Source organism: Culicoides brevitarsis, chromosome 2 (genome assembly GCF_036172545.1).
Source record: "Culicoides brevitarsis isolate CSIRO-B50_1 chromosome 2, AGI_CSIRO_Cbre_v1, whole genome shotgun sequence".
Classification (NCBI taxonomy): Eukaryota; Metazoa; Arthropoda; class Insecta; order Diptera; family Ceratopogonidae; genus Culicoides; species Culicoides brevitarsis.
The window spans coordinates 20983274-20995765 of NC_087086.1; the positions used below are offsets into that span (position 1 = coordinate 20983274).

The 12492-nt window shown below is 32.9% G+C and overlaps 3 protein-coding genes across 4 annotated transcripts; 1 reads left to right on the plus strand and 2 right to left on the minus strand.

Moving 5' to 3' along the window:
* Positions 1-344: 344 nt before the first annotated feature.
* Positions 345-5615, minus strand: LOC134831439 (ATP-binding cassette sub-family G member 1). 2 transcript variants are annotated; one of them, XR_010161997.1, is made up of 8 exons: positions 5156-5615; positions 3369-3486; positions 2889-3078; positions 1999-2829; positions 1771-1939; positions 1514-1614; positions 822-1457; positions 345-754 (listed from the first exon to the last, which is right to left on the minus strand). XR_010161997.1 is itself a non-coding variant. In XM_063845169.1 (7 exons), the coding sequence occupies exons 1-7, from the start codon at positions 5346-5348 to the stop codon at positions 957-959; spliced, it is 2103 nt and encodes a 700-aa protein (XP_063701239.1). In that variant the 5' UTR covers positions 5349-5615; the 3' UTR covers positions 794-956. The 2 variants fall into 2 exon arrangements, 1 of the variants encoding a protein (XP_063701239.1); XM_063845169.1 differs by lacking the exon at positions 345-754 and having other exon boundaries at positions 794-1457.
* On the plus strand, positions 359-706 carry LOC134828728 (drosulfakinins). Its single transcript, XM_063841714.1, has one exon. It carries the CDS (start codon positions 359-361, stop codon positions 704-706), a length of 348 nt encoding a protein of 115 aa, XP_063697784.1.
* A 1429-nt stretch (positions 5616-7044) lies between the features above and the next one.
* On the minus strand, positions 7045-12420 carry LOC134829494 (ATP-binding cassette sub-family G member 4). Its single transcript, XM_063842574.1, has 6 exons — positions 11670-12420; positions 9976-10087; positions 9714-9919; positions 8514-9647; positions 8374-8450; positions 7045-7960 (listed from the first exon to the last, which is right to left on the minus strand). Exons 1-6 carry the CDS (start codon positions 11879-11881, stop codon positions 7359-7361), a joined length of 2343 nt encoding a protein of 780 aa, XP_063698644.1. The 5' UTR covers positions 11882-12420; the 3' UTR covers positions 7045-7358.
* Between the last annotated feature and the right edge of the window lie 72 nt (positions 12421-12492).

Genomic DNA, 12492 nt, shown 5'->3' on the forward strand with positions numbered 1-12492 from the left:
AGGCGCATATTTTTTTACTATTTTTTTCCATGTCATGTTTTCAAATTATGTTCTTTTACGGCGCTTAACTTTTCATTGATTGACAGATCCACTACGTGAGCAGAAATCTATTTTGATTAAAGGCAATCATGGTGCGTAAATGCAAAGAAGGCGTCATTTTAAATTTAATTATCTCTTTACCCTGCAAAAATATAAAAAAATAATAATTTTCTTTGTTTCCATCAATTTTTGAAAAGAAAACAACATAATATATAAAGAAAAACTCCCGAAGAAAATTATTCAGTATTTCATCGGATATCGGAGGAAAAAGAACCTCAAAGTGGTCTTTTGTGAGAAAAAATAGTGAAAATCCACAAAAATGACTTACATTTCCGTTACATTTATTACAACGCTCGTCCTTTATTTGACGTACATGCTGCTCTTTGCGGCAGCAGTTGATGCCAAAGTTGAAGCATCTGGAGACGACGCCCCATTAAAAGCACCTGCAACCCAACAATGGAGCCGTTACTCAAATAAACGTATGGCTCGTCCGCTGTACGCCATCAACGCTTATCGCCGGGAACACGTCAACCCCGTGGATATGGAATTTATGGACGAAAGTGACATCGATAAACGTGGTACAATGGACGACTATGGTCACTTGAGATTCGGTAAACGCGGCCAGGAAATCGGAGATTACGGTTACATGCGATTCGGTCGCCGTTAATACAGTTCTGTGTGAAAATATGCTCTGTCTTTGGTAGAAATTGTGGCTCTAAAATAAAATATTAAGTGGAAAAACATGTGTTATTAATTCAAAATATTTTTGTTTATTTTTTTACTTCATTTCTCCTGCATGAGCCATACCGTATAAATGTGTGATATACAAAAAAGGGACTTAAAGCTAACAACAATAAATTTATCCACAATAATATTACTTAATGCTATACAAAAAGAAAGTTTTCAATCACTTTTTTTTAACGCACTGTCTTCAGTTTCCATCTTAAGAATAAGAATGCGGCAACTCTAAGCAGCACGAAAATGACGACTAACGCAACAATGTCCAGTGTAAAGTCCGCATCTACCATGTCAAGTTCCTCCAAAGTGGTTTGTGGCGACTTGAAGTGGCAATAGGTCTGGAAACACTTTAATTTTTCGCGTCCAAATGAGTATGTAGCTAGGGCGGTGCCCTCGAAGCCATATCGAATGTACGATAAATATGTAATCCATCGGAGATAAACGGGAATTGCATCAAATGATACGAAGAAACCGGAGAAGAGAAGGAATGGTACAGACATCACTGGTGCAAGGAAAACGCCATTTTGTACGTTCATTGCGGCTCCAACCACAAGGCCGACACTTTGTGCAACGAAGGACACCAACAAGCAAGCACCTAAGAAAAGACTGAATCGGAACCATTCCATTGGCTGTGATGTGAAGTAATATACGATAGAGACGTAAATGACGCAGAAACAGGCCTAAGAAGAAAAAAATCGTTACTTTTTTGAAAATAAGAATAAAAAAAATCTCTTACCTGGAATGGAATATCCGAAAGGGTGATTGCGAAATAGTAAGACCTCAGTGAATACCATCGATTAAAGTTTTCCTTTAATAAGACAGGCATCTCTAGCGGGACTGTAAAAAAATTATATTCACATTTTATTATTGATTATCGTTAGCTGTTCCATGTTTCCTCCCCCTTATTTTTTTTTGTTTTAACCAATTTCAAGATTTCAAAAAATAAAGCAAAACAGAAAATTTTTTGGTTGAAAGGATAAAAATTCAACTTACATGATAAAATTGTGATAGTCATCGAGGTGTACATGAGGAAAAGCATGTTGAAGAAGAGAAAACCCAAGTTGCTGAGTACTTTTGCGCCATCATTTCCGATATCGTAGTAGAGAGCACCAATGAGAAATCCGACCAAAATATGAGCAAACAATCGAAGGTACATCAAAGTCTACAATCGAAAAAAAATCATTATTTAAAATTTAAAATGCAAAAAAATCGAGAACTTACCCAATCACGTCTACTGAAGAGCAAAGTTCTCTTGAGCACTACCAAAAATTGATGCCATTCTGACGTGGGATAACGTTCTTTGGTCGACACCATGGTATCTTGCTCCAAAAGTGCCACAGCTGCTTCATTATCTTCCTTTTCCTCCACGGGTATCACAACATTTTCTTCTCCATTTTTGGCAAGATCGTTCACTGCCTTCTGCAAAAGTCCATTTCCCACATGTTTTTGCGATGACGCCGTCTTGATGTCCATATTTACGTCCTTTTGAATATTTTTCTCGTAATTTGACTTCAAATTGGAATCTTTAGCGTGCACCTTTGCAAGTCCATTTGCCGCCATTGCTGCAGGAAAATTGTCTTCCGATCGGATATCCTTTTTGCCGTTTTCAATTGCATTAACGAGTTTCCTCGTATGATCACCGTGCTCGCCGCATGCCACTTCAATGACATAACTCGCGGGATTGTGATAACTCGGACATTCCAAATCGAGTGTCTTCAAAAAGGGAACCAACTGATTCGTTCGACCTTGATAGACGCATTGCCCGTCCGCCAACGTGTACAATTGATCGAACATCTCGAAGAGACGTGCACTTGGCTGGTGAATTGTGCAAATGATTGTGCGACCGCCACCCGCTAAGAATTTGAGCAAATTGATGACTTGGAAGCAGGTGGATGAATCGAGACCGGAAGTTGGCTCGTCGAAGAACATAATTGGTGGATTGTTTACCAATTCCAGAGCAATTGAAAGACGTTTCTTTTGGCCACCACTGAGGTTGCGGGTGAATGTGCGACGATGCTCGAGGAGACCCAAGGTGTCAAGAATTTCATGAATCTAAAAATAATAAAAAATTCTATAAATTTACTTTTTTGGCATTAAACTTGACAACTTACAGCAACTTCTTTCTCGTTCTTTCCAACACTTTGGGGCAACTTTAAGCTACTTGCGACATTCATGGCTTCATCAACTCGTAAATTTCCGTGAAGTTGATTATCCTGCATGATGTATGCCGACAACTTGCGGAATTGACTGATGTTTCTTTCCTTGCCATTAATCGCAATTGAGCCTTCAATTCCAGTGGATCTGGAAATTTTAAGTGAAAAATCATTTTACAAAACAGACACATGTATTGATTGAACATGTAAATTACAGAATAACTCTCATAATGAATAATAAATGGACAAAGTTCAAACGTATAGTCACATTTGGTATAGTAAATTATAGTAATAGGAGCAGATAACCATCTATTAAAACAAATATTGAGAACAACTATTATAGCATGTCGCTCATATTGCCTGCCTGTTGCGCGCGATTGAGTAATTATCGTTGATATTTCATTCTACCTATATTGATTAGTGCTATTGGAAACTTACTTGTAGCCAGATAAGATGTTCAACAAGGTACTTTTGCCAGCTCCCGATGGTCCCATGATCGCTGTGAGCTCATTGGAGCGCAATGTGCCGCTGACACCTTTGAGAATTTCCTTTTCATCTGAAAAAAATTAAAATTTTATGAGTTCAAAAGCATGTCAAGTCAGGTTATGTTAATATTGGTGCATCCATTGTCTTTTTTTGATATTCAAATACACACGAAACAATAAAACCAATATGATTAAAATCTTATCAAAATATTACGGACGAGTCGATTGTGACTTTGAACTGTGCTCTTATCGCCATACACAGTAACTAAAGCTGTTGAATATTATTTATGCGAGTGACACATTTATAGAGTAATAATAAAACTCAATTCAGATCCAAAGTCCGGTTTCATGATGGATATAATTGTTTTTTAATAACATTGATGCACTTTTGTTTCAGAAAAATGAAAAAAAAATCATACAAAATGAGATTTTTATCAAGATTCAAACAATTGATATTCTGTTGATAATGTTAACGTCAAGTTCAAATACCATTGATGAGTAATAGACGTAAGAATTTCACATTGTTCGGTACTCAGATACAAATAAAAGAGGATTCACGAGCAACCTTACGAAATAAACATGATCTTCATGAATTTCTTTGACCCAAAACCAGTTTGTCGCGAGTGTTCTTGAAAAATACCAGTTAAGTAAATACGCAAAAAGAACTTCATTTCTCTCACGAACATGTAAATAATTAAAAAATAAAATAATAAGGGCGTTCCAAATTCATTTCGAAGCTTTTGTCGCAAGATTTTTATTTTATATTGGAGAATGTTAAAATACTTTTTTATGTAAAATAGAATTTTTCACAACAATTTTTGATGGTTTTTTTATAAACAAAATTGATTTTTAAATTTCCATGAAAAATATCCTTAAAAAAACTATTAAAAAGCTTGAAAATATAATTTTATTACAAAGTTTTAGGCAAAAATATAATCTTTATTGTAAAAATTTTCAAAATTTAAAACTTTTTGGAAAACCTTTAAAAATTCAACTTTTTCATGAAATTTTAAACTTATATTCTGTTTTAAAGTATTTTTGACTCTAGAACGGAACAAAATTTTCAAAGTAAATTTGGAACGGCCTGAAATTAAAATCGTCACCATTTATAGGCCACTAATTAAAAATGACGTCGCTTTTAGCGGAAAAATGTAAATAAAACAACAAGAATATAATTTATTCATTGGCGCAAGCAATACAAGACAATAAATTCAATAAATTTTATAACTATATTCGAGATGAGTTCAAAGGATCGTTCTCGTCGATTGAAGAATCTTTTTCGCGAAATACTTTGGTTGTTTGTGTCGGAGATGCGCGATCATGAGTGTGACATGCGATCGCGTATCTGTAAGGTGAATTATTTATAAAGTAATTTCAAATAACCTTGGATATAAAGTCAGTTTTAATCGTGCTAAACATTCGTTTGTACGATCGACGTCTGCTTAACCCATGGAAATAGCAACGGAGTTGTTGTAAGTTAAAGTATTTTAGCGAATTTTTTTTTCGTGTATTATATCGCATTTAGAGAACAAGTTATTTCAATGTTTTTTTTTTGTGCGCGCGCGTTAAGCACGTCGAATAAATCAACACAAAAACAACAAATTTCCAGTGTCTTAGTCGCTAAACTGAAACTAAAGTTCATGCATCATTGCGGAAATTTTCATAGAGTAAGATTGTTCGTTGTGCAGTCCAAGATGTGAGATTTTTGCATCAGTATTTGTAAAGTGTGACTGAACTTACTATTTCTGCGACCCTCTTTGATGCGATAATAAAGATCTTGAAATGCTAGATTAACGGCAGGTCTTGCTGGTAAATGTGATAATGTTTTCGGTTGTGCTGGAACAATTTGGACAATCGCAGATCTGTTATTCTTGGCATTTCCCAGCAAACTGCTGCCATTATTATATTCTTCGTCTACTCCTATGACGGTCATATTGATACTTTTTCACCTTATTACATATACTCGTTTAGATATTTTTTATTTTTGCGATAATTAGACGCGTAATAGTAGGTTATTCCTCGATTTATAATTTATTCTCTGGTTATTTTATTGAAATTTCTTTGTTCATACGGCTTTATTCTGTAGTATGGAGCTTGAACAGTATGTAACGCGCACTGTAATTTTTATTATTTTTTTTTTCTATATTTAAAAATTCTCACTTAAAAATATTCTCTTCGTGACAACCTACTAGTCCATACTGTTGCTCAAACACGACTGAATGAATTAAATCATTTATTTTAAAGAGTCACCGTTGTTTCCGACATTAGTTCTGTGTGTCACGCTCGCACACAACTACTATCTCGCCATCATTCATTTTCATTCATTTATCGTGCGTTCGTCGATTTGTTTTATTAAGCCGAAGTACTCAGCCATGTGTGTTGGTTAATAAATACTACTTACTTAGACGAACAGTTACTTGGTCAGATACTGAAAATTGTGCTCGCTACAGGCGTAATCCAAATATTCCTCCAAAGTTCTCATTTATTATTGAATGTTCGTTGTATAAAAACCACGTTTAATGCCGCAATACGATTTGAAAAAGCTTTTGCAATCAATATATTCAAGGATTTTCGTTGTAAATTATTATCAGTGACATGTGTCTATTTTCCGTGCTGTTTTAATTTTTTATTGCTGTTCGTCTAATTGAAAATCGTGGAGTATTCGATTTCAATTAGTATTTGAAACCATTTATTATTTAAAAAATTACTTATAAGAAATCTAGTAAGGCCGCTCCAAATGAAACTCAATAGTTTTGTCCAAAATTTTTGAAATAAAAATGGGGGGGCAAAAAAAAATAAAAAATTTTGAAATACTTTTTTTCATACAAAATACGAAATTTTTCAAAAATTTTTGATCGTTAATAAATATTATTATTGTTTTGAGTTTTTTACATTGATATTTGTGTATTAAAAATTGATTTAAAACAAAATTAATTAAAATTGAAAAAAATTAATATCACAAAAATAACTGTTAAAATTTTTTTGAAAAAAAAAATTAAATGATTTTCATGAAAATTAATTTTTAAAGAAAATTTTATGTCAAAATACGATTTTTAATACAAAAGTTAATAAAAATTGAAAAATTTTCTTGAAAATTTTTTAAAAAATTATGAAAATACACCAAAAATCGGTAATTTTTGATGAAATTTTTAACTTTTTTTTTTATTTTGCCCCATTGGATTTTCGAAAATAAAATGGGGCATCGGACAAAACTATTGAGTTTCATTTGGAGCGGCCTAAAGACCGATTAATTTTTTATTCATTATTTTATTCAAATGAATTTTTTGAGAATAGCATTGAAATTAAAAACTAAATTAATGAAGTATTTTTTAAAAAAAAATAAGTTTTTTTTTCTTTTGAGAAAATATTAAAAAAATTAAAAATTTAAGTTAAAGTTTAACTATTTTTTATTTTCCTAAAAAATTATAAAAAAGAGATTAAAATATAAAATTACTAAAAATTTTATCTGATAATCACAACGGATATCCAATAATTTCAAATGAACTAAATAACGGTTTCGAAAATTCGTCGCTTTAAGGAAAACAAGCTTAAAAACGAGCCTTCATGATTTTTTTTTTCAGTAAAAAATAACGGGATATCAATTCTAAAATATATTTAAATGTGTTAAAATTAAAATGATTGACAAAAAATTAAAAAGTAATAATTCATTAAAATCACACTTATTATCCAAGACATTCAATTTGTGGGTGACATCGAACTTAGAAATTATCAATTAATCTGATTATCGATAGTAATCAATATTATCAAACGATTTACCTACTCCTATTCATTAAAACTATTATCTCATATATTTAGGTAATATTTGTCAGTGTGTTCAAGATATAAAAATATGTGATTTAAAAAATTCAAGGAGATTCCAAATTCCGTATTTGTATTTGTTTTTAAAGCTTATCGAATAAATTTGTAGCTGTTGTTGGCAGTCCTAACGGATCGAGTGTAACTTCCACTTAAGCACAAAGTAGGCCATAATTCGTAGAGCCACAAAAATAACTATTAACGCTACCGCATCAACCCAATATTCCGCATTTTCCATTGACATTTCCTCCAGGAACTTTTTCGGATTGCGAAAATGACAATAGATATCTTTGCAATCCAATCTTTCGCGATCCATTCCATAAATCGATATCATGGCTCCTTCGAAGCCATATCGCACGTAACTAACATACGTTACCCATTGTAAGTACTTGGGAATAACGTCAAAGTTTACGAAAAATCCGGAAAAGAGGATTGTCGGTATTGTTGATACAGGTCCCAAAAAAACACCATTTTCCACACTTAAGCCAGCACCAATTAGTAGTCCGAGACTTTGCGCCACCAGAGATGTGAGAATACAAATGACGACAAACATTATGATACGATTTGCCTCCATGGGTTGCGATGTCAGCATGTAAACCGTTATGACGTAAACGCTTGAAAAGAGTATTTGAAAGGGCAAGTCGGCAATTGTCTTGGCAAAATAGAAGGCCTTCAGGGAATACCAGTAGTTTAGATGTTCACGTACAAAGACAGCCATTTCGGTAGGAACTGTAATTTAAAGATAAAAAAATTAATTAAATTTAATTTTTATCAAAAAAAAAAAAAAACGACGACAAAATAAAAAAAAATGGTTTTGAAATATTAGGTTTTCATAAAATTACTAAATAAAAAATTTTTTCTGATCGTTGAATAAAAAACTTTTGTTATTTTAAAATTAATTTCTTAATTTTTAAAATAAAAAAAAAAAAATTTTAAAGATGAAATTTTGTTTAAAATAAACATTTTTACAGTAGAAAATTCTAATTTCGGTCGAAAAATAAATCGAAGTAGAAATTTTTTCTTAAAAAATTATGAAATTATGTAAAAAAAAAAAAGATAATTTGTCATGAAATTTAAAGTTTCAAATTGGACTTTCGACTTTTTTGCGGGACATGGGCCAAAAAGTTCTAAACGAAACTTACATGTCAATATGGTGGGCATCATTGCGGTGAACATTGTGAATAAAGTTGTAAAGAAAATGCATCCGGAGTTACTAAGTCTATAATTAACAGTGAATAAGCAAATTTGAATGAAAACTTGCGAAAATCATCAATCAACTTACATTTTAGTCGCGTCGTTTCCAATATCGTAATAAATCATACCAATAATTGCTCCAACAATAACGTGTGCCAGCAAACGCATTTGAGTGAGCGTCTTATCGCGTATAATACTGACAAAAGTTCGCTTCAACAAAATATAGAATTGAAGCCACGTCGATGTTGGATATGTGTATTTCTCAAGATGACGTCTTCCAGCCTCTGGATCTGCTGAGGACTCAATAAGAGCCGAGGAGCAAGTCGATTCTACGGGTTTCTCTACAGATTTGGTGTTTTTCTCCAAAGAGGCGGTGGTGGTGGTAGATGAAGATGGGATCGTGAGAGTTGCGTTATCGGTGGAAAAGGCTTTTTTGGTGCTGGACGGCTTTTGAATGTCTTCATTGATCATCTCGACAATCGTAGTGGTGCCACAGGAATTCATGGAAAGTGACAAATCGAAATTCGTAGAGCTATCTTGACTCACACACGTCAACGGTTGATTGTAGTTGTTACACTTTCCATTATTAACTGCCGTTACAAACTTGTGAACGCATTCCCCGTGTTCCTCGCAAACAACTTCCATAACAAAATCCGCTGGATTGTGGTAGCTGGGACAATCGTAGCCCATGGAATGCAAGAACGGCACTAATCCGAGTACTTGACCTTGATAAACGCATTGTCCTTCCGCTAGCAAATACAGCTGATCAAACATCTCAAGGAGACGGGCACTTGGTTGGTGAATTGTGCAAATTATTGTCCTGCCGCCGCGCGCAAGAGACTTTAGTAAACTGATCAACTGAGAGCACGACGACGAATCCAAGCCGGACGTTGGCTCATCGAAAAACATAACTGGCGGATTATTGACCAATTCTAAGGCAACCGAGAGTCGTTTTCGTTGTCCACCCGAGAGATTCATTGTTTTTGTGTTGGCAGCCTCACTCAAACCCAAGGTCTCCATAATTTCTTCAATCACTACTTTCTTCGTGCTCTCCGTAATATCTTTGCCAAGTTTCAAATTCGCTGAAACCATCATGGCCTCTTTTACCGTTAAATAGGGCAACAATTGATCATCTTGCATAATGTAACAAGACATTTTACGAAATTTCCGCAAACTTCGAGTATTTCCATTTATCAACACAGTTCCCGTAAGATTAGAAGTTCTAATTTTTAAAAAAAGGTAAGCACTCAAAAACATACAAAAAATAAAAATAGAAAAAAAAACTTACTTGTAGCCCGCTAAAATATTCATAAGAGTAGATTTGCCAGCGCCAGATGGTCCCATAATCGATGTCAGTTCGCCAGAACGAAATTTTCCACTTACTCCTTTCAAAATTGTCTTGTAGCCACGAGCACGTCCCTCACTGATGGAATACATCAGCTCTTGGAACTCAATGTCGATTGGCGGACGTTTCGGCAAATGTGTTAAGGTCACCTTTTTTAATGAGAAAAGGTCAAATACAATCTAATTGAAATCAACACGATACTCACATTGCCTTTGCGTTGGCTATCGGGACTGTCATTTTGTACTTTTGGCACTAACCCGGGGCTGTACAAAGCTGCCGTCGTTTGTGCATTGATGTTTAGATTGTTGGGAGAATCCCTAAAAATGTAGAAAAAAATATAATTGGCTTCTGATCTATTTTTTTTCATACGATTTGTAGTTCATTGGACTTTATTCATTCGCTCACACACCTTCGAACCCAAATCTCGTCCGACTCAACGTCGCTCGACGGTAAACTCGACTTTTCTATCGCATTATGAATAAAAACGTTTGTATTGTAATCTTGTTCATCATCTGTGTCGTACGTGCCCTCTTGGTCGTGTAGCTCGTGCGACGATGAATCAATGGGATTTACGTCATTTTTTTCATCCATAATGGATCAATCACCGGTAATTCACTTGTAATCTTATTGCACTGTGTTCTTTTTTTTTCTAATTTCTAGAAACCTGTTAGATTACTCTTGGGTTTTTGTTGTTTAGCTGTCTGGCTAGCACCAAGTCTGAGTAATAACTAAAATTCATTTGATTGATATGTTCTTTCACTAAATCAGCAATATTCTTTTTGCTACAAAGCACGATAATTAGTTGCTACAGAGAAGCAGACAACTAATAGTGTATGTTAAGTAATACAGACTTGAACTCTATCAATGAGGTTTAATTGGGTATAATAATAACTTATGCAGAAATATTGCGTGCCTGTGGATGGTCATGCGAAAAATGGTAAAACAATTTCAACGATTTAGAGCGAGAATGTTGCCAAGTCTGTTTAGAGAGTTAAGATTTTTTACAAAAATTCATTCTGAATGATCTAATGTTCATCGTCTTTTAATAAACACCTGTTGGATATCTACGAATTTGTGTGTTTGTAAAAAAATTAACCATGAACTAAAGGGTGTTGCAAACACCATTTTTGTTTCGCACCACAAGAATTTTAACCAAGAAGAATATGGGGACATAGAAATTTGATACATAATTTTTAACAAACCTTCATAAAAACTTTATTTAAATTTTGAAAATTGTTTAAAATTAAACTTAAAATTATTTTAAAACAAATAATAAAATAAAAATTTAAATAATTTTTTTAATTAAATAAAAATTATAATTATTAATTAATGTTTTGACAGATTTTCATTTTTAAAAACCACAGAGCAAAATTTTAAAATATCTTTAGACAATATTTTAATTTTTTTTTTCGTTTTTTTTTATATTTCTAGTGATTCTCTACAAATGCAATGTAAAATGTAAAATTTTCAAGTAATTTGAGAAAAAGTATTTCAAAACCTATAAAAAATTTATCCTGTGTACCGCATAATATTTTATATAATATTTTACATAATATTTTATAAAATATTTTATATAGAGAACTAAGCGCGAAACAAAATAAGTTTTTGGAACACCCTAAATAGAGATAAAATGATAACTTTTTTTTCTTTTTTGCAGTTTCTTGACATTATTTCGCAGATTTGAATTTTGTTCTACGAATAAAGTTTCAAAAGAGATGATTCCAAAACAATGAAATATTCAAATTACTTTTTTTCTGTGATTCACAGTTTTGTGAGTTTATTAACTTAGAAAACAGAAGAAGAATTGTTCTGAGTCACTCTTCATCTCCATCATATATGTTCACTTTTCGCTTTGGCAAGATATATGTTCAAGCACCATACAAAGTTCAAGCAACTTACCCATTGTTCGTATTGATATCGACAAAGACGTTGCCATTTTTGAAGTTTTCTAAAATAATTGGTGGTACTGTTGCATTCATATTTCCACTACAACTAACTTGCTGCGAATTTATACTATTTATACATGTTGTAGTTGATGGATTGTTTTCCAATGATTGTTCAGTTATCGATACATTTAACTTGATTTTTTGGTTTTGCTTCTTAATTGACATTATAAATAATGTGCACTTTGAATTTTTTTAAATATTTAATAACTTTATTTATATTTATTTATTTAAAAGACAAAAAATAAATAAATAAATATTGCTTCTTTGCTTGCATATCCAACAAAGTTCTTCTTAACACTAACACAAAGTTGTTAACTTTTATAACACAGAACCCTTCTCTATCTGTTTGAGGTATGGTATACTTGGGTGCAGATGTACTCAAATGTACTCATGAATAATCCCCGATGTATTCCTTCTTTATTTTTACACAGTACACTTGCACTAACGACGACGCACATTCATGAACGTCCCGTATCCGATACAGAGAGGAGTGCATACATATATCACTTATTATTGATGAATGGATATAATGAAAGAATGAATTTCTTTGTTATAATCCCTCGACTTATATCAGGTTTCTTGATAAATCTTCATCGAATTACGCATTAACGCACTTATGTTTCACTATCTACCGTAAATTGATTGTTTCTAATCTTGCTTTTCTACTTTTTTGCAAAATTTTCTTATCAGTCACAGAATTTTTCAAGTTGTTTCTCCGCAAACTTGTACAACAATAATATATTTATACAGTCGTTAAGCCTCTAATAGATATATAT

Excerpts from the sequence above, each read along its gene's own strand:
- LOC134828728 (XM_063841714.1), top strand. The coding sequence starts at position 359 with ATGACTTACATTTCCGTTACATTTATTACAACGCTCGTCCTTTATTTG.
- LOC134831439 (XM_063845169.1), bottom strand. The coding sequence starts at position 5,348 with ATGACCGTCATAGGAGTAGACGAAGAATATAATAATGGCAGCAGTTTG. Across the intron at positions 3,487-5,155 it reads CAAAGAGGGTCGCAGAAATA|ATGAAAAGGAAATTCTCAAA; the intron begins GTAAGTTCAGTC and ends AATTTTTTTCAG. Across the intron at positions 1,615-1,770 it reads GACTATCACAATTTTATCAT|TCCCGCTAGAGATGCCTGTC; the intron begins GTAAGTTGAATT and ends ATTTTTTTACAG.
- LOC134829494 (XM_063842574.1), bottom strand. The coding sequence starts at position 11,881 with ATGTCAATTAAGAAGCAAAACCAAAAAATCAAGTTAAATGTATCGATA. Across the intron at positions 10,088-11,669 it reads GATATCAATACGAACAATGG|GGATTCTCCCAACAATCTAA; the intron begins GTAAGTTGCTTG and ends CTACATTTTTAG. Across the intron at positions 7,961-8,373 it reads GATGCCCACCATATTGACAT|TTCCTACCGAAATGGCTGTC; the intron begins GTAAGTTTCGTT and ends TTTAAATTACAG.